This window comes from Salvelinus sp. IW2-2015, linkage group LG9, assembly GCF_002910315.2.
Source record: "Salvelinus sp. IW2-2015 linkage group LG9, ASM291031v2, whole genome shotgun sequence".
Taxonomy (NCBI): domain Eukaryota; kingdom Metazoa; phylum Chordata; class Actinopteri; order Salmoniformes; family Salmonidae; genus Salvelinus; species Salvelinus sp. IW2-2015.
In genome coordinates, this window is record NC_036849.1 from 18,298,616 (window position 1) to 18,319,506 (window position 20,891).

The 20,891-nt window shown below is 43.3% G+C and overlaps 1 protein-coding gene across 2 annotated transcripts in view; it reads left to right on the top strand.

Moving 5' to 3' along the window:
• Positions 1 to 20,891, top strand: part of LOC111968745 (latent-transforming growth factor beta-binding protein 2) — an 85,592-nt gene that overhangs the window by 25,513 nt on the left and 39,188 nt on the right. For both annotated transcript variants that reach the window (XM_023994593.2, XM_070445195.1), the window contains one exon: positions 139 to 213. In XM_023994593.2, coding sequence (XP_023850361.1) covers positions 139 to 213 — 75 coding nt within the window. The remainder of the gene's footprint in view (positions 1 to 138; positions 214 to 20,891) is intronic.

Genomic DNA, 20,891 nt, shown 5'->3' on the forward strand with positions numbered 1-20,891 from the left:
ATGGTCCCCTGCTAGACATGAGCCATCCCTCTCCCTCCATCTCTGTGTTATGGATGCAATGCTTTTTAAAGTAGACAAGCAGAATGTGATGTCTCTTTCTCTGATCAGTGCTTTTTCTTTTTTTCTTTTATCCCGCAGCGTATGCAGTGATTGCGAACGGCCAAGTGGAATGCCCCAAGGGTTACAAGAGGGTGAACCTGACTCATTGTCAAGGTAAGGGGACGGAGATGACGGAGATGAAGATGAGGTTCTGTTGTTTTGCTTGTGTTTAGTAATACCAATAGCGCAGTGGTCACCAACCTATTCTGAGTCAAGCTCACTTTCACAGTCAAAAAGCAAGCTGAGATCTACCGCTCAGAATTTTTTTTAAACATGACGTAACATTACCCTAATAATAACAGTTCTGTAGGAATGAGGTTTGTGCAGTAGGCCTAATACATTATCACAGCCAGTATTGTTCTTCTTAGACCATATTATATCTCAAACTTGAGTTTTGATAACAAAATAGATCAGTTGGTGTAGCACTTGCGAGGCAACGCTGAGCATAAAATGAAATCATTTGCAAATCATTTGCTTTTTATTTGACTGGACTGATGGTACCTGCTTCTGATGGTCATGGTGCTTTCAAGTCAACTGGGAACTCAGGGGGAAAAAACTAGGTCAAAACATGATGCCAGTGATCTTCAAGTCGAAAAGTCGGAGCTATAGAAAGATGCCAACGATTCCAAGTTGGATGACCACCCCGCCAAAAAATCCCAGTCGGATCTTGTTTTTTGGGGGGGAATTCCAAGTTGTCTTGAACGCACTGAAGTTGTAAGTCGGAGATTTGCGAATTTCCAGTTGTTTTGAACACGGCATTAGTCTCAGCAGGAAGGGAGAGAGCAGCAGAGGGTCCGCCTCCCTACTCTCTCCTTCCATTCCTCCGGTGAGACTAACCAGAGAGAGGAGACACCGTCTTCCACCCGATGGCAAAACTACAGTCGCACCTGCACAAATTCATGTAGTTCCTATGACCAGAGAAAGTGAAATATTCCTCTATATTAAAATAGACACGACCAGCTGCTAGTAATAAAAACGCAGGGCTATCGATACACTTTGCTACTCATTTATTGCAGCTGTATTGCGAGTGGAAGTAGGGAGAAGCGCGTTTTAAGGTTTTAATAATGTTGAAAAGTGTTGACAGTGCTGAAGGAAAACTTAGATATGATCTCACTCATAAAAACAGCAGTTCTTTGCTGTATTCTTAGACATTCTCTCTGGTCATTGTTTTAAACCGGGATGCTGGCCTTCTAGGCAGAGTTCTTCTCTCCAGTGTCTGTGTTCTTTTGCCTATCTTAATCTTTAATTTTTATTGGCCAGTCTGAGATATGGCTTTTTCTTTGTAACTCTGCCTAGAAGGCCAGCATCCCGGAGTCACCTCTTCACTGTTGACATTGAGACTGCTGTTTTGCGGGTACTATTTAATGAAGCTGCCAGTTGAGGACTTGTGAGGTGTCTGTTTCTCAAATTAGACACTCTAATGTACTTGTCCTCTTGCTCAGTTGTGCACCGGGGCCTCCCACTCCTCTTTCCATTCTGGTTAGTGCCAGTTTGCGCTGTTCTGTGAAGGGAGTAGTACACAGCGTTGTACGAGATCTTCAGTTTCTTGGCAATTTCTCGCTTGGAATAGCCTTCATTTCTCAGAACAAGAGTAGACTGACAGGTTTCAGAAGAAAGTTCTTTGTTTCTGGCCATTTTGAGCCTGTAATCGAACCCACAAATGCTGATGCTCAAGATGCTCAATTAGTCTAAAGAAGGCCAGTTTTATTGCTTCTTTAATCAGAACAACCATTTTCAGCTTTGCTAACATATTTGTAAAAGGGTTTTCTAATGATCAGTTAGCCTTTTAAAATGATAAACTTGGATTAGCTAACACAATGTGCCATTGGAACACAGGAGTGATGGTTGATGATAATGGGCCTCTGTACGCCTATGTAGATATTCCATAAAAAATATGCCGTTTCCAGCTACAATAGGTATTTACAACATTAACAATGTACAGTGTATTTCTGATCAATTTGATGTTATTTAAATGGACAAAAAAATTGCTTTTCTTTCAAAAACAAGGACAATTCTAAGTGACCCCAAACTTTTGAACGGTAGTGTATGAAAAGAAAAGAAAAGTTGCGGACAAGGACACTTTATGCTGTCCAAAATGGTGTCAAGAGTTGCCAGCAAACGCAGTAATTAATTTAACTTTGATTCAACTTGCTTTTTCTGATCACTTCAAGATGTTCTCCCCTAACGGTCCCTCATTTTTTGAGGGTGAAAAACCAAACTGACAGATATTCACAATATTTACTGGCCAGCTTCAAAGTCTTATTCCCATTCTGCTGGAGCTCCATTCCCAAAAATCATTTTGAATTTCAGCCTTTAGAACAACTGCCAAGGATGCAAAATGGAGATTCTTCTGGGATTCTGTCATTATTATCAAGCAGGTGTCCTCCTTGCCAAAGTGTGATTCCTCACAGGAGGAGAAAGAGTCTTGTGTCATATTGTGTGTCTGAGCACAGACGTGATTCGCCCTGCTCTCTCTTTTTGCTCCTGGTGCTGGGCTCGGGGGCGTACAGTGGGCCTCGCGTCACAGATAGAATGGCCCCTCAGAAACACAAGCTGTTTTGTGACCTTAGGACAGGCCCGTGTCTTCCAAACACTCAGGAAAAACACTGTAGAGGAACTGGTTCGGCTGGAGTCACCTATAGGGCTTCTTATGTAATGGAACATCTATGGCCTCACTGCCATACGTTTAGTATGGGCTGAATCATTTTTTTTTTTTTTACCCCCTCTCTTTTTCTAGAGAGAATATAGGCAGGAAGACAGGCAAGCATTTCCACATTGGGCTTTTGAGGAAGAACACATTGCTGTTCAGCTAAGGACAGGTCAAGTTCTTAACTGAGAAACATGCATCTCCAATTAATAGCAGCTTTGGAAAGGTTTGGAAAAGGATCACTCACTTCCCAAGTCCTCGAATGGATGGGGTTTTTGCCTCATGACTTATGTTTAGTGTCTGATTCAAAACATTTAAACAGCTCTGTCTTATTTGACAGAGAACCTCCCAGTCCCCACTCTAGCAGTACTCAACAATAATCCTGGATATTACTGTTAAATAAAGTATGGATAGTTATTTCCTTTACAATGGCAGTAAATAATTCTCATGGTTGTTTATGTGAATCCTCTACAAGTTTATTTTGGCCTTGCAGTCATAAAGTAAGAAATTACAGGTCGAGTGAGTTCAGGACAGGCAGGTTGTCAGTTTAAGCGCAGTCAGGGGACTCTTTGGATGGAGTCATCATTCTGCGTCATTACTACAATAACAATGGTGTCATGAGAAACCTGTCGAGGAGAACTCTGATGGACGTCTGTGTGTTCCATCTGTGCCGTGTACAATAGAAGAATGAGTGAGCGACCAACCACGGAATGAGCGAGCGACCAACCATGAAGTCAGATAGGTGTTGAGATTAGTGGAGGTCATGACAGGCTTTCATTCTAGTCAGTTCCAATCCCTTACCCTCGACCAGACTGTAGCACTAACACTAACCTGAATCAACCTGACCCTGGATTACAGACCCCATGTGATGAAGGAAGGCTGAGCCTAACGTTGAACTTCAGCCTTCAGCTCAACATCCAGATAACATGCAGCTTAAACTGGTCTCAAGTAGTCCCTATAGTCCCACAGCGCCTCCACAGCAGTGTTGTTGTCTCTCTGAGTGGGAGGTAGCAGAGTTACGTTTCCCCAAGAGACATGGTTTGGTTAGAGGTCACAGTGTTTAACCCCATGACAGCAGTTGTCCATTGCATCTTCTGTATGTGCCGTGTGGCTCACCCAAACAGGAAATATTGTCCGCCCATTTGCTTACAACTGAGTCAGCCTGTTTACATCATTAATAACAGAGGGGCTGGGGAAAGGCCATGAGGGGGTCAGCTAACGTTATGACCTTGAACTGGTTCCCCTTTTATCCCATTACCACCACAACACACTGTGTGTTTTTCACACACACACAACACACACACACACCACACACAACACACACACACACACACCACACACACACACACACACACACCACAACACACACACACACACACCACACACACACACACACAACACAACAAACGAAAACAGACACAGACACAGACACACAAAGACAAGCACACAGGCATGGACACACAGATACACACACAGACACACGCATGCACACACAACCACATACACACACCCACACACACAAACCACACACACACACACAACACACACACCACGTACACGTACACGACAACACAAAGACAAGCACACAGGCATGGCACACCAGATACACACACAGACACACGCATGCACACACACCACGCCCCAACACCACACACACACACACAACACACACACACACACAGACACAACACAAAGACAAAGCACACAGGCATGGACACACAGATACACACAAGACGCATACACACAACACACCACCACACACCATACACACACACACACAACCCACACACACACACACACACACAACAACACACCACCACACACACACAACACCACACACAACACACACACACACACACACCACACAAACACAACACACACAAACACAACAACAACCCACACACACACACAACACACACACACCGAAGAAGGAGAGGCTCTGTACTCTCATGATAGTTTTGCTTTTCCTCCCATCACTCCCCAGACTATTCCCCTATAAGCTATCGTTTTCCACCGGCCAGCAAAACAAGAGCAGATTCATTATTATTGGGAAAATCTGCCATGGCAACTTGTCAGGTTCCAGTCGTCACGGCGATGGAAAAAGGCCTAATGATTTACTGTTGTTCAACACTAGAACCGCCATAGGCCAATGGACACTGACGTTTCATTTTGTAAATAAAAAATATCAGCCCCCAAAAAGCTGTCCTGCTTCTTCCCTGACTTTTCCTAAATGTTTGTATTTTCAACTGCTCATTTGTCAGCATTTTGGAATTGTCACGGTCGTCTGTTGAAGAAGGAGTGGACCAAAGCGCAGCGTGGTACGTGTTCATAATATTTTTATAAATTAGAATACTTGAACAAAAATAACAAAGAAACACACGAAACAGTTCTGTCTGGTGAAGACACAAAAACAGAAAACAGCTACCCACAAAACCATGTGGGAAAAAGCTACCTAAGTATGGTTCTCAATCAGAGACAACAATAGACAGCTGCCTCTGATTGAGAACCAACACCGGCCAAACAACAAAGAAATACAAAACATAGAAAATTACAATAGAATGCCCACCCAAATCACACCCTGACCACCAAACAATAGAGACATAAAAAGCTCTCTACGGTCAGGGCGTGACAGTACCCCCCCCCCCAAAGGTGCGGACTCCGGCCGCAAAACCTGAACCTATGGGAAGGGTCTGGGTGGGCATTTCACCCAGTGGTGCGGGACGTAGACCTCGCCGCCAACCCCGGACTGGGGACCCTCGTAGCGGGGCCTGGAATGGGGACCCTCGTAGCGGGGGCCGGACTGAAAGCTACGGACTGAAGGGCGCCTCTGGAGGCTTCGGACTGGAGGGCGCCTCTGGAGGCCCGGACGGGAGGGCGCCTCTGGAGGCTCCGGACTGGAGGGCGACTCTGGAGGCTCCGGGCTGGAGGCCGTCTCTGGAGGCTCCGGGCTGGAAACCGTCACTGGAGGCTCCGGGCTGGAGGCCCCCGTTGGAGCTCGTGCCATGGATCATCACTGGAGGCTTCTTGCCATGGATCATCACTGGAGGCTTCTTGCGATGGATCATCACTGGAGGCTTCGTGCCATGGATCATCACTGGAGGCTTCGTGCCATGGATCACCACTGGAGGCTTCTTGCCATGGATCATCACTGGAGGCTTCTTGCCATGGATCATCACTGGAGGCTTCTTGCCATGGATCATCACTGGAGGCTTCGTGCCATGGATCACCACTGGAGGCTTCGTGCCATGGATCACCACTGGAGGCCAAACCAAAATAGAGACATAAAAAGCTCTCTACGGTCAGGGCGTGACAGGAATCACATACAGAAAAGTATTTAGGGTCTTTTTACCTTTTCACACCTATTCCCAACTTAACCCGCCAAGACAATGTGCTGTAGGATGTTGGTACCCTGCCAGGCGCTAATGCTTATTTCTCTCCTCACTGAATTAATGACAAATGAACGCATGTACGATAATATGCACCTTACTTCACAATTGAATTTAAATTAGGCCTAACTGAATGATAAGGAGGGTGATGAGGTTGATTAATGATGAGTTTGTGTTATGCCTATTTACAGCTGAAGTCGGAAGTTTACATACACTTAGGTTGGGGTGATTAAAACTTGTTTTTCAACCACTCCACAAATGTCTTGTTAACAAACTATAGTTTTGGCAAGTCGGTTAGGACATCTACTTTGTGCATGACACAAGTCATTTGTCCAACAATTATTTACAGACAGATTATTTCACTTATAATTCACTGTATCACAATTCCAGTGGGTCAGAAGTTTACATACACTAAGTTGACTGTGCCTTTAAACAGCTTGAAAAATTCCATAAAATGATGTCATGGCTTTAGAAGCTTCTGATAGGCTAATTGACATAATTTGAGTCAATTGGAGGTGTACTTGTGGATGTATTTCAAGGCCTACCTTCAAACTCAGTGCCTCTTTGCTTGACATCACGGGAAAATCAAAAGAAATTAGCCATGACCTCAGAAAAAGAATTGTAGACCTCCACAAGTCTGGTTCATCCTTGGGAGCAATTTCCAAACGCCTGAAGGTACCACGGTCATCTGTACAAACAATAATATGCAAGCATAAACACCATGTGACCACGCAGCCATCATACCGTTAAGGAAGGAGACGTGTTTTGTCGCCTAGAGATGAACGTACTTTGGTGCGAAAAGTGCAAATCAATCCCAGAACAACAGCAAAGGACCTTGTGAAGATGCTGGAGGAAACAGATACAAAAGTATCTATATCCACAGTAAAACGAGTCCTATATCAACATAACCTGAAAGGCCGCTCAGCAAGGAAGAAGCCACTGCTCCAAAACAGCCATAATAAAGCCAGAGTACGGTTTGCAACTGCACATGGGGACAAATATTGTACTTTTTGGAGAAATGTCCTCTGTTCTGATGAAACAAAAATAGAACTGTTTGACCATAATGACCATCGTTATGTTTGGAGGTAAAAGGGGGACGCTTGCAAGCCGAAGAACACCATCCCAACCGTGAAGCACAGGGGTGGCAGCATCATGTTGTGGTGGTGCTTTGCTGCAGGGGACTGGTGCACTTCTCAAAATAGATGCCATCATGAGGGAGGAAAACTATGTGTATATATTGAAGCAACATCTCAAGACATCAGTCAGGAAGTTAAAGCTTGGTCGCAAATGGGTCTTCCAAATGGACAATGACCCCAAGCATACTTCCAAAGTTATGGCTTAAGGACAACAAAGTCAAGGTATTAGAGTGGCCATCACAAAGCCCTGACCTCAGTCCTATAGAAAATTTGTGGGCAGAACTGAAAAAGCGCGTGCGAGCAAGGAGGCCTACAATCCTGACTCAGTTACACCAGCTCTGTCAGGAGGAATGGACCAAAATTCACCTAATTTATTGTGGGAAGCTTGTGGAAGGCTAACCGAAACGTTTGACCCAAGTTGAACAATTTAAAGGCAATGCTACCAAATACTAATTGAGTGTATGTAAACTTCTGACCCACTGGGAATGTGATGAAAGAAATAAAAGCTGAAATAAATAATTCTCTCTACTATTATTCTGACATTTCACATTCTTAAAATGAAGTGGCGATCCTAACTGACCTAAGACATGGAATTCTTACTAGGATTACATGTCAGGAATTGTGAAAAACTGAGTTTAAATGTATTTGGCTAAGGTGTATGTAAACTTCCGACTTCAACTGTATCAGCAGCAAATAATTTGACCACACACCTTGGGGGTTGATACCATTCTCTTTTATGTTTTACTTTGTAAAAATAAGCTGTTATGGGACTGTTTTATTTACTATTACTCTATTACTAATCCAATGTATTGTAAGGGAAACCAAAACATGCTCTGTGTTGCATTAGGCCTTTAGAATAATGCAAAACATATCCTTGACTATCTAACTTATGGATCGGGAAACAACTGATACCAGTCAGCCTGCGCTGCTGGCCCATCGGAACTACACCTTAACTATACCGAAACTAATTTCACACATAATAAGAGTTAGCCTTCAGGCAAAATTTAATTGACAATCTGATGAGCATATTCTGCAGGTTCTATTACACTTACCTTTGTCAAATAGCTCTCATAATTCAAGAGTTTAGTTTAGTTTATTATTTCGACCATTTAAAAAAACAAGCACACATAAAACTTGAAAAAGCAATACATCCACATGAGTAAAATCATGGAGGATAACACACAATCAAGTCTGGGACTTATTTCCATTGTTAAATCATGGAGGATAACACACAATAAAGTCTGGGACTTATTTCCATTGTTAAATCATGGAGGATAACACANCATGGAGGATAACACACAATAAAGTCTGGGACTTATTTCCATTGTTAAATCATGGAGGATAACACACAATAAAGTCTGGGACTTATTTCCATTGTGGTCCTCTTGAGACAAGATGGCTAGGCAAGATCGAATACAGTTAAACACAGTATGGCATTGAGATAATAAAACATAAAAACAAAGAAGAACAACATCTATCTCATCATTGCAGTTACATCGTAGGGGTTATTCATATGGGCACAGAAGACATCAAACATATTTTGGCTTATTTTTAAAGTTGCCCAGAGAGAACGTCATTTTTATGGGCAGAGGCAACTCATTACACTCTGAGGCTCCAGTATACAAGACAGTACCTTTCCCAGCATTACTCCTGAACCTGTGTAAGCACACATCAGCAACACCTGATCTGGTGCTGTGATTGTGTTTATCCCTAACATGGGGAAATTACTCACTTAGATATCTGGGCGCAGAACCATAAATACTCCTGTAAACCAAACCTAGTCTAATCTGGGACACCCTAGCCTCAACAGGCAGCCAGTTGAGTTCCTGAAAGCAGCTCCTGCCTATGTGAGTATGTGGACTCACCTTCAATACTACCCTGATCAGCTTATTCTGGGCTATCTGGAGCTTCCCCTTCATAAGCTTAGATAAGCCCCCAAAACAGGAAGTACTAGTGTAGTCAAAATGGCATTGAATGAGGGCAGTGGCTAGCACTTTCATGGAGTCCTTATCAAGCAGCTTGGACTTTCTAGCCAAACACTTAGTCCTGGCATTAACCTTCCCTAGCACTTCATTGGCCATGCTCACACCTCCCAAGCTTCCATCAAGGATACATCCCAAGTAGCTAACAGAGGTTTTAGTAGTCAGCACCTCCCCCCTTAACTCCACTCTGATTTCAGAGGATCTACTCAATTTAGGTCTGGATCCAAAAATAATTGCCTCAGTTTTCCATAAGTGCAGAGATGGCTTGTTATCTACAAGCCATTTGCTAATGTTAGTAAGCTCTGTGCTAAGTATGCTCTCCAACATAGTTTTACTTTTGTGAGATACCAGAAGTGTAGAGTCATCCGCATAAAGGAAAAGACGGCAAGAACAAGCATCTTTTTAATCGTTTAATACCGTAAAAACAGTAGAGGCCCAAGCGGTGCAGCTCTCTTTCCAAATGTCACTTTTTCCAAGAATATCGGTGCTGTCCATGCATTCAACACATGACCACTCGCCGGCAGCATTGGTCTGGCAACAAAGCAAAAACTAGTAGCATAAAAAACATACCAATTTAAATATGCTATTCTGTCACCAATTGATCAATCAATCAATCAAATGTATTTATAAAGCCCTTTTTACATTAGCCGATGTCACAAAGTACTATACAGAAACCCAGCCTAAAACGCCAAACAGCAAGCAATGCAGATGTAGAAGCACAGTGGCTAGAAAGGCAGTTTTTCCGAGCCACCGTGAATGGGCAATGAACGGGCAATAGAAACCAGATAGAAACTGATAATTGTGCATGTGACTTCAGTGAACTGAATGATGAGGAGGGTGAAGAGGGTGATTTAATTTAATTGATCTGAAGGATGAGGGTGAAGAGGATGATTGAATTTAGAACAATAGTGTAATTTTGATGAAGAACTGTGGGCGGTCTTGTCACGCCCTGACCTTAGAGATCCTTTTTATGTCTCTATTTTGGTTTGGTCAGGGCGTGAGTTGGGGTGGATATTCTATGTTCTATGTTGTGTATTTCTTTGTGTTTGGCCGGGTGTGGTTCTCAATCAGAGGCAGCTGTCTATCGTTGTCTCTGATTGTGTCATGTTTTGTCTTTGATCATGTCTTGTCCCTGTGCTTCCCTCTGCTGGTCTTATTAGGTTCTTTCTCTTTCTCTCTCTCTATCGTTCCGTTCCTGCTCCCAGCTGTTTCTCATTCTCCCTACGACCTCATTTACTCTTTCACACCTGTCCCCTATTTTGCCCTCTGATTAGAGTCCCTATTTCTCCCTCTGTTTTCCGCTCCTGTCCTTGTCGGATTCTTGTTTGATGTTTGCTGTTCCTGTGTCGTTGTTCTTTGTTACCCCTGTCGTGTTCTCTGCCTTCTTCAGATGCTGCGTGTGAGCAGGTGTCTATGTCAGCTACGGCCTGTGCCTTCCTGAAGCGACCTGCAGTCTGTGGTCGCGTCTCCAGTCGTTCCTTCTATTGACGAGAGGATTTCAGTTTCCTGTTTTGGATTACCATTGATTATATCCAGGAGAATCATTATTTGTTTAATACTGGATAAAGACTCTGTTACTATTACGTCGTTTTGGGTCCTCATTCATCAGCATAACAGAAGAATCCGACCAAGATGGACCCAGCGACTATGGATTCTCTCAACACTGCGCGTCGAGTTCAGGGAGCAATGCTCGGCAGACACGAGCAGGAATTGTTTGCTGCTCGTCATGCCGTTGAGACCCTGGCGCTCAGGTCTCCGATCTCTCTGGACAGTTTCAGAGTCTTCGTCTCGTGCCACCAGCTACTTCCTGGTCTTCCGAGTCTCCGGAACTAGGGTTAATAACCCACCATGTTACTCTGGGCAGCCCACTGAGTGTCGCTCTTTTCTCACCAGTGTGATTATGTGTTCTCTCTCCAGCCACACGCACTCGTACTCTAGTGAGAGAGCTGGATCGCTTACGTCATATCACTCCTTACTGGTCGGGCTCGGGAGTGGGGCAAAGCTATCTGGAGAGGAAGGGCTGAGTGTTCTAACGATTATCAGAACTTTAAAGAGGAGATGATCCGGGTTTTTGATCGTTCAGTTTTTGGGAAGGAGGCTTCCTGGGCCCTGGCTTCCCTATGTCAAGGTGATCGATCCATAACGGATTACTCTATAGAGTTTCGCACTCTTGCTGCATCGGACTGGAACGAGCCGGCGTTGCTCGCTCGTTTTCTGGAGGGACTCCACGCAGAGGTTAAGGATGAGATTCTCTCCCGGGAGGTTCCTTCCAGCGTGGATCTTTGATTGCACTCGCCATCCGCATAGAACGACGGGTAGATCTTCGTCACCGAGCTCGTGGAGAAGCTCGGTTAACGGTGTTTCCCCTTCCGCATCTCAACCATCTCCTCCCACCGCTCAGAGAGACTGAGCCCATGCAGCTGGGAGGTATTCGCATCTCGACTAAGGAGAGGGAACGGAGAATCCACAACCGCCTTTGCCTCTATTGCGGTTTGCTGGACATTTTGTCATGTCATGTCCAGTAAAAGCCAAGAGCTCATCAGTAAGCGGAGGGCTACTGGTGAGCGCTACTACTATCAGGTCTCTCCATCAAGATCCTGTACTACTTGTCGGTCCATCTACGCTGGACCGGTTCGGCTGCTTCCTGCAGTGCTTGATAGACTCTGGGGCTGAGGGTTGTTTTATGGACGAAGCATGGGCTCGAACATGACATTCCTCAGACAGTTAGGTAAGCCACGCCAATGTTCGCCTTAGATGGTAGTCTTCTCCCTTAGTATCAGATGTGAGACACTACTTAACCCTCACAGTATCTGGTAACCACAGTGAGACCATTTCTTTTTGATTTTCGTTCACCCTTTTACACCTGTTGTTTTGGGTCATCCCTGCTATGTAGTCATAATCCTTCTATTAATTGGTCTAGTAATTTATCCTATCTTGGAACGTTTCTTGTCATGTGAAGTGTTTAATGTCTGCTATCCCTCCTGTGTCTTCTGTCCCCTCTACTCAGGAGGACCTGGTGATTTGACAGGAGTGCCGGAGGAATATCATGATCTGCGCACGTCTTCAGTCGGTCCAGAGCCAGCTCCCTTCTCCTCACCGGTCGTATGATTGTTGTATTGATCTCCTTCCGGGGCACTCCCCCTCGGGTAGACTATACTCTCTGTCGGCTCGACGTAAGCTCTCGAGGATTATCTGTCTGTTTCTCTCGACGCCGGTCATCGTTGGTGCCTTCTTCCTCTCCGCCGGAGCGGGTTTTTCTTTGTTAAGAAGAAGGAGGTACTAATGTAAACTATTATTTATTTAACTGAAATGATTTATGCTAAGCGTCGCCTGCGGTGGATTTGAGGGTGAATGAGCAGTATACGGTTTAAGAAATCTGTTATCGCGTTTCCCCTTATGTGTCAGCTCTTGTGGATTTTGGGGAGCCAGGTGCTTTAAACTATACACGCACTCACACTTAAGATTGGATGACTTACCCAACCCTTCGCATTGTATATTCGTAATATTACGGTCACTTTTTAGGTATTATTTTTAGACCTAATTACGCTAAGTACGTACATCGTTGTATTGATGGTGTGGTCTGAGTGGAAAAATAGCAAGCGTTTATATCACGCGCTTAAAACATTATACTATTATTTCACTCTATTAACCATTCACGTTATTATTGAGCATGATCAGTATTTTATTGTTATTATAATAAATATATATTTTAATAATAAAATGCATTTTTTGAATCAACCTGGGTCAGTGCTAAGTTGGTCCAGTTTTAATAAAAATAAAAAAATAAATATTTTTATTAATATTAAATATCAATCTCGTCTTATTTGCATTCCAGTCTGTCTTTCAGAGCATTAGTATAATTAGATTGTACTGAGCGACAATGCTTGACCTCAATTTATATTGTTTATACGATATGTTTACCTATTGACGATATATCTGATTTTATTCAAAACCGTCCACAGATTCGAGGGAATTTACAAAAATAATAGAAGTATTCTAAAGACAAAACTGTTTCGAAACGTGTACTACCCAGCTGCCTTTTAGGAGAATTGTTGTATATAGAACGATGACTGGTAGGCTACACTCCTTGGTAGAAGGGTGCGCCTTTCATGTCTCCTAGCAGTCACAAGTTGAAGTCAATCTGTTCTTCTGTTGTTTGTTTTGTTTGTCTTGTGTTTTGTGTGATGTCAGTCTCAGCCAGACGTGATAGTAACCCCCAGTAAGGCACATAAATGCGCGTTGAAGAACGAGTGATCACACAAGCATTTATTCCACGTTGGAAGTTAGGTTTCAACGGCATTTTAGGTTCTGAATGAAAGGTGGAATAATACACAGACTCTTTCGTGAAAATTTTATAGAGATACATCTCGTTCCTTAAGTTCATAGACATATTTTCCAGGTGGTTGAAGGTGTTTTTCTGTGTGGTTGTCGAAGATTCTAGACGGTTCATATTCTGGTTCTCCATATAAGTTTAAATGGCTCAGATCTCTTACTCGTGTGATCTCGTTGAAATACGTAGTTGTCTTTTTTCGACTAATGATGTTTCTATACGATATTAAGATGTCTATATTTGGTTCAGATTATGTCTGGACCGGACCGAAAAGCCAATGTCTGTGGATACGTTGAAATCTCATATAAAGCTTATTTATTTTCTCCGGAGAACCATAAATGAACCTGGTAGGCTTGTGAACACTCTCAGAAATACGTATATTCTAGTCTCAACCCTAGATCTTCTGGTGAAAGTAATAGTTATTTGTCATATATCAGATAAGCAGATAGAAGTGTCAGGTTTCACTTTTCATTCCAGCCGTAATTGCACTAACTTCACGTTATGGGGAAGACTTGTTTTTTCTATACGATGTTCTTCTTTCAATCGCCATATGCGTTTTGTCTTATTACTAGCAGGTACTATTCGCCTTAGTGGACTATGTCCATCTCCAGAATACTAAAATCAAAGAAAAAACGATTGTAAAGGCATCTGCAGCTTGGTGTCTGTGGCATTCTACCAAGGTGTAGCCTACAGTGGGTTGCAGTTCCACTAAAAATTTGTCTATTTAAGCACAAATTCATCTATGTCAGGAGGGTTTGACGGGCTTCAGAGGTGGGCGTCTACCCAACTTTATAGGAGGGGTTAATACGTGGACAGTCTGATGTGATGTTCGTTCATCAGCCACTCTCAGCACGGAAGATGAAGTGAGGATAAAGGTATGTTCCTTCTTTTCACTATGATAGCTTGTCAAAATATTGTTTGGATACAACTGTGTAAGCGGCTTCTGATCATGACAATAGTGTGGTGGTAGCTTAGGCACTGTATGTTGATGCGCACTTTGCTGTTCTATAGCCAAGTAAACGATAGACTAGAGATGGCTGTACACCAGATGAATGGTATAGCTTGCGCCAGAGGATGTGAATAGGTAACCTTTCAAAACATTAAATCCACGCTATCTAGGTTAACGTGTGTGGCTTTCTGCAGACACGCCAATACTCCGCATGTAGCAGACCGTCCAGCCAGGGCCCGCGATCATTATGGGGACCAAGGTGGTTGGCCAGCTTGTTTGGGCGGCAGATGAGAGCGAGCGGCGAAGATCATATTCTGCGGCGTTGGCCAGTAAGAATAGTGCTTCGGTTCTAACGACATCCCAACGCAGACATGAGATGAGATAGAAAGAAAGTCTGCCAAGTAGGGGTCCCAATTGAGAAGAAGAGGCACGACTTTAACTCGTTCAATAGTCCCTTGTATGCTCATTCGCGTCTGTATAAGAGGATTCGGCGTCTATGGCTGGCGGAAATTGACCGATGCAGAGCTAATCCGCTGGTATTGTCTCTAGCAGCCTCATTTCCCGTGCTGTCATCCGACAATGGGGCACCCATGTGCGGAAATGGATGTACAGAATTAGTATAGTGTCTGTAGACGGTAATTAGGACCAGTCTCATACTGTCTAAACAGTTAGGTTTCGGAATAAGGCGAGAAAGCGGCTGGCGGAACACTGACTTTGTTTCTGTCAAACACTCACAGCACGCTGTATTGTGTAAGTTCGTAATCCTGTATTTTAAGTCAAATCCGGCCGAAGTGTTTGGTCATCTTTTGAGTGATCATTATCGGAGTGAATTAGATGCGGTACTGGAGGTTGATTATGGCTGCGGCATATGTTATATGTCTTTATTATATCACAGCTGCTCTCTTCATTAGTTAGTAGAGTAGTAAAGTTAGACACTAGATACTGTCACAGGCACCATGGGTCGGAAGTAGGAAAAACGTAACAGGGGTCTGGCAATTTAGGTTTCCGACAGGGCAGCCTTTACTTTCAATGAAGCTGTTGTGTTGTTCCAGAACGCAACTGGCACTCAAGTCTTATACAGTCATAGAGTTTTCGTGGAGCAGAGTCAGCATTCATTCGGGTGGTGAGAAGGTGTAGCGATGGAGCCCAGCCATTGGACCACGAAAAGAGCTTTTCCTAATGACCGTGTGGGCAGCCTGGGGTAGATTGATCTTATTGTAAGTAGCTTCTATAGCGTCACTGCTGGGTACGGGACAAAGAACTCGCCGGAGACACAGCTTCCGGTCATAGGTGGGACGCTGCTAACTTGGTCACGGCATGCTCTGATCGGATCTGCTTTGTGTATAGCGTGCGACCATGCATTCTGCCTCTCTTTCAGCAGAGGTAACTTAGGTACTAGCATCACATCGTCACGGCGGAGGATCCATACTCGTCCTCCAGAAGGACTTTAACTGATAGCGAGGACGCAAGGTTGTATGTCAATTCGATATGGCGCGGAAGCTGAACAGAGAGCCGAGGAAAGGAGGGTGAGGGAGGCGGAGAAGGGAGCGGATAACAAATACTCAGAAGCGAGGAGAGGGCGGACTAAACGGTGCGGCATCAGCTTCCACATAACAAAAGCTTGTTTCACATCGCGCAAAATCCTACATTACAATTAGCTGTACACTCGACGCCAGTGCTTGTGGTTATCAAGGCAAAAGTTGCTGGAATGTTCTCTCAGATAGTTAAATGTTTGTGAATAGAGCTGACATGACTTCTTCCTACATGTCTACGCTATTAGGTGTATTTGTTCAGTATGTTCCACACAGTGGGCAGAGGGTTTTTGAACCAAACAGACCTGGCTGCAACATCTCTGGTCTGACTCGACGCAGTCAACACCAGGTAGAATATTAATCTGTCGCCTATAAATAAAATTCCGGGGGAGTGCCGTCCAACCTTCTGGAGGCAAGTCATGTAATGGACTAGTTGGTGACCACGTTTCCGAGTGATGATTGACCTGAGACATGGAGACTTGTGCTAGGTCACTAGCTAATGCCTTAGGTTTTTTACCTCGAGGCTAGGCTTACACAGTCTGTTTCACTTAGGCAGTTGTGACGCATGCCCTCCTGAGACCCCATAATTACATGGCAACAGAAACATTCAAGTACAACAGAGTACACACGACAGTACTTTGTTTGATATTCTAATGCAGACAGCCACTGTGTTGACACAGTGTTTGCAAAGCCATCTCAGTATCAAAACTGACTGGTTGAAATTAGGTACATGCTGATGTACTTTAATGAGTATATTCCAACCAGTTTCTGGGCCGTAGTGACATCATTTACACCCCGGATCATGACAAAGTTGTAATCAGTTAACCTTTTTAAGTACGGCAAAAAAGTAGATTTCCACAAATAGACATACCCAAGTAACTGCTATTCATGTGTAATTACACGATTTTGACATGCAAACTTGGTAAATATTTGGAAGAGATCTGGGAGATAATGAGGAAAGTTATCAAAGATAGGGGTTACCATTGTTCAGAATCCACAAGATCAAGGACACACAAAATAACCGGTCATTTCGTTTTTTTATTTTGAAAGTCATCTTCATTGACAAGCTATAAGCTGACTTATTGATGCCCAGAGCAGGAACAAATCAGTGGCTTCACAATGTGCACAATACAGAATTTTTTTGGGGGGGGATTGAGACCTAACCATTCAACATGGGGTAGATGGTTTTAGTAAGTGGTTGTCAGGTGTGGTCACAGGACATTTCCAGTGTCCATAACGTCTCCAAAGTGGAATGTCTGTAAATAGTAATTCCAGTGCTATTACATATTTGCAATTTCCTACAATGCTATTTGTTCAGTATTAATAAATCAATATCTACATAATAACCCTGCACTCAAACATTGTGGTTGTGTTATGGGGTGTCCAGGGTAAAATTCAAGTGTCCTTTCACTTCTCAAAGTCTCCGATAAGTTGTCGCGAATTTGGTAATGCCATCTTGGGGTGGTGGGGGTGGTGTTTTGTTTTTGCATACTGGATGTGCCCTAAAAGTAACTAGTACTATTGTTCCTTATAAAACTAACTTCTACAACACCAAACCTCTCTCAAACATCGTGGTGGTTTCAGGGGCACTCTCCAGTGCCTGCACATTTTAGCCTAGGCATATCTTAATGTATTGGTCCCCATACAAATTAACTGTTTCACAAAACAAATAGAAAAAGCAACAGAATAAACAAAAAAAACTATATTTTTTAAAAGTATTCTCAAACACAAACTTGGTTACACATGTTGTCCTCACATTTTTTTTTTTTTAGCAAAAACATAAATAAGCCTGAACACCTTACAATGGCATTCGTGTTTGTTTTTACATCCAGGTGTAGATGTTAGATTTCACCTTCAACGCAGTCTTGTCATGTTGTGATAGTCTTTGAACAGTCCTCTCTGCCAGGAAAACAAGTAAGTGAACGCTTTCTGACATGGTTTACTTCCCTAGAGGCAGTCCCTTGGATTTTTTCAAGAAGGTCTTTGATAAGTGGATGCAGAACCATCAGACGGGGTGTTGACATAAAAAGTGGGGGGTGAAGACCTTGACCGGCGGGGGCGCTTGCTGGGGAGGGGTGGCTCCAAACAATCATCCACAATAACTCTGCTTTCCTCCTGTGGTGAATAAATAAGGATATATTTGTTTGTAGCCAAAATCAGAATTCACGTAGATAAATTTACAAACAAAAACACATTACTGTCGAGTCAAAAACTATTTTGTAGTGACTCCCATAGTTGTGAAGCACACACACACTCACTCAACTGAACCAGTACACTTTTGGCAGACAAAGCAGAGGTGAGAACCACAAATAAACAATTGGCCATGAGAGTTTAGTGGCTCTCCAAAGTTACAAGGATGAACTTGAACAGCAAAACTAATATGAACCGACAATCACTACTTTGGAATGATTTAACATTGAAATGATTGTTACATAGGCCTATGTAAACTAAATCCAAAGCACATAAAGCAGACACTTATAAAAAAAAATACATATAGTAAAATTTAAGCTATATAAAGTCATGATAATAATGTACTTACATGATTAAAAGGGATCCAATCCTTCTGAAAGCAATCTTTGTCGGCCAAGTCGAAATCCTTGTTGTCCATCGCTCCCCTGATCCGCGTCGTCCAGTATCTTTATTCAAAGCTTCTATGTCGGTCATACTTCTCATAGCGACCTTTCTTTTTAGCTTCCTTTCAATTATTTCTTAGTTCTTACCTACCCCCCCCCTGAGAGCAATCTTTTGCTTAAAGCGATGAATATGTTTACAATGTAATTGGTGCGTTCTCGTGTCTGAGCAGGTACACAATAGTTCACATTACGATAAAAAAGGTTCTAAACCTTGCTTTAATTCCACCCAGGTCAACTGCATATTCCTGAAAGGCTTATCTCATTGGCTATCAGATTGTCAGGTGCCATAGTAGCCAAATCCGTGTGTAATGAATGCAGGCCACGTAAATTTTTTTGTTGTGCAGATTAGTCACTCGGTGGGCGTTCGATGTGGCCATTAAGTATACATGAATCAGCTAACATTAGCAAATAGCTAGATCTTTCCTACAACTAAGGATTAACCTTCCATACCTACATATGGCTTAGCTAACACAGACTAATCGAAGCTTACCTTGTAAGATGTTTTGGTGAACACTTTGTGTAAAATAACATTTGCTCTGCGGGGCCGGTGATCAATTTAACGTAGGTCACAGGCAGATAAATAACAACACCGTCATGATCTGTGGAGTCCGGCTTTCCGATGTGTATCGACGTATTCCGTGTTTATTTGTTTAATGCTTCCTACAACGCTGACCGGAATGTAGGTAGGAGCCATCTTGAAATGAGGTCGTCGACTCAGCCTGCGCCGTTATACATTCGGTATGCTCATATATACACAGTGGGGAGAACAAGGATTTGATACATGCCGTATTTTGCAGGTTTTCCTACTTAAAAGCATGATAGAGGTTGTAATTTTTTCATAGTACACTTCAACTATGAGAGACGGAATCTAAAACAAAAAATCAGGAAAATTCACATTGTATGATTTTTAAGTAATCTACTTTCGGGGCATTTTATTGCATGACATAAGTATTTGATACTCAGAAAAGCAGAACTTAATATTTGGTACAGTAAACCTTTGTTTTGAATTACGTAGATTATACGTTTCCTGTAAGTTTCTTGACTTAGGTTTGCAACAACTGCAGCAGGGATTTTGGCCACTTCCTACAGATCTCTCCAGACCTTCAGTGTTCGGGGCTGTCGCTGGGCAATACGGATTTCATCCTCCAAAGCTTTTTATTGGTTCAGGTCTGGAGACTGCTAGGCATCTCCAGGACCTTGAGATGCTTCTTATGGAGCCACTTCCTTAGTTGCATGGCTTGTGTGCTTCGTGTCGTTGTTCATGCTGGAAGACCCCAGCCACGACCCATCTTCAATGCCTTGACTGAGGGAAGGAGGTTGTGGCCCAAGATTCGTGATTACATGGCCCATTCCATCTCCCTCAATACGGTCAGTCATCCTGTTCCTTTGCAGAAAGCATCCCCAAAAAATGAATGTTTCCCTCATGCTTCAGGTTGGGTGGTGTTCTTGGGTTGTACTCATCCTTCTTCTTCCTCAAACTGGCGGGTGGAGTTTAGACAAAAGGCTCTATTTTTGTCTGCATCAGACACATGAACCTTCTCATTTACTCTCTGGATCATCAATGGTATTGGCAAACTTCAGACGGGCCTGGACATGCGCTGGCTTGAGCGGGGGACTTGCGTGCGCTGCAGGATTTTTTAATCCATGACCGGCGTAGTGGTGTTCACTAATGGTTTTCTTGAGACTGTGGTCCAGCTCTCTCAGGTCATTGGACCGGTATGCCGTGTAGTTTTGCGCTGATCCCTCACCTTCCTCATGATCATTGATCCCCACGAGGTGAGTCTTGCATGGAGCCCAGGCCGAGGGTGATTGACCGTCATCTTGAACTTCTTCATTTTTCTTAATAATTGCCGCCAACAGTTGTTGCCTTCTACAAGCTGCTTGCCTATTGTCCTGTAGCCCATCCCAGCCTTGTGCAGGTCTACAATTTTATCCTGATGTCTTACACACTCTCTGGTCTTGGCCATTGTGGAGAGGTTGGAGTCTGTTTGCTTGAGTGTGTGGACAGGTGTCTTTTATACAGGTAAGAGTTCACACAGGTGCAGTTAATACAGGTAATGAGTGGGAAAAAGGAGGGCTCTTAAGAAACCTAACAGTCTGTGATGAGCCGGAATTCTTACTGGTTGGTAGGTGATCAAAATACTTATGTCATGCAATAAATGCAAATTAATTAATTTAAAATCATACAATGTGATTT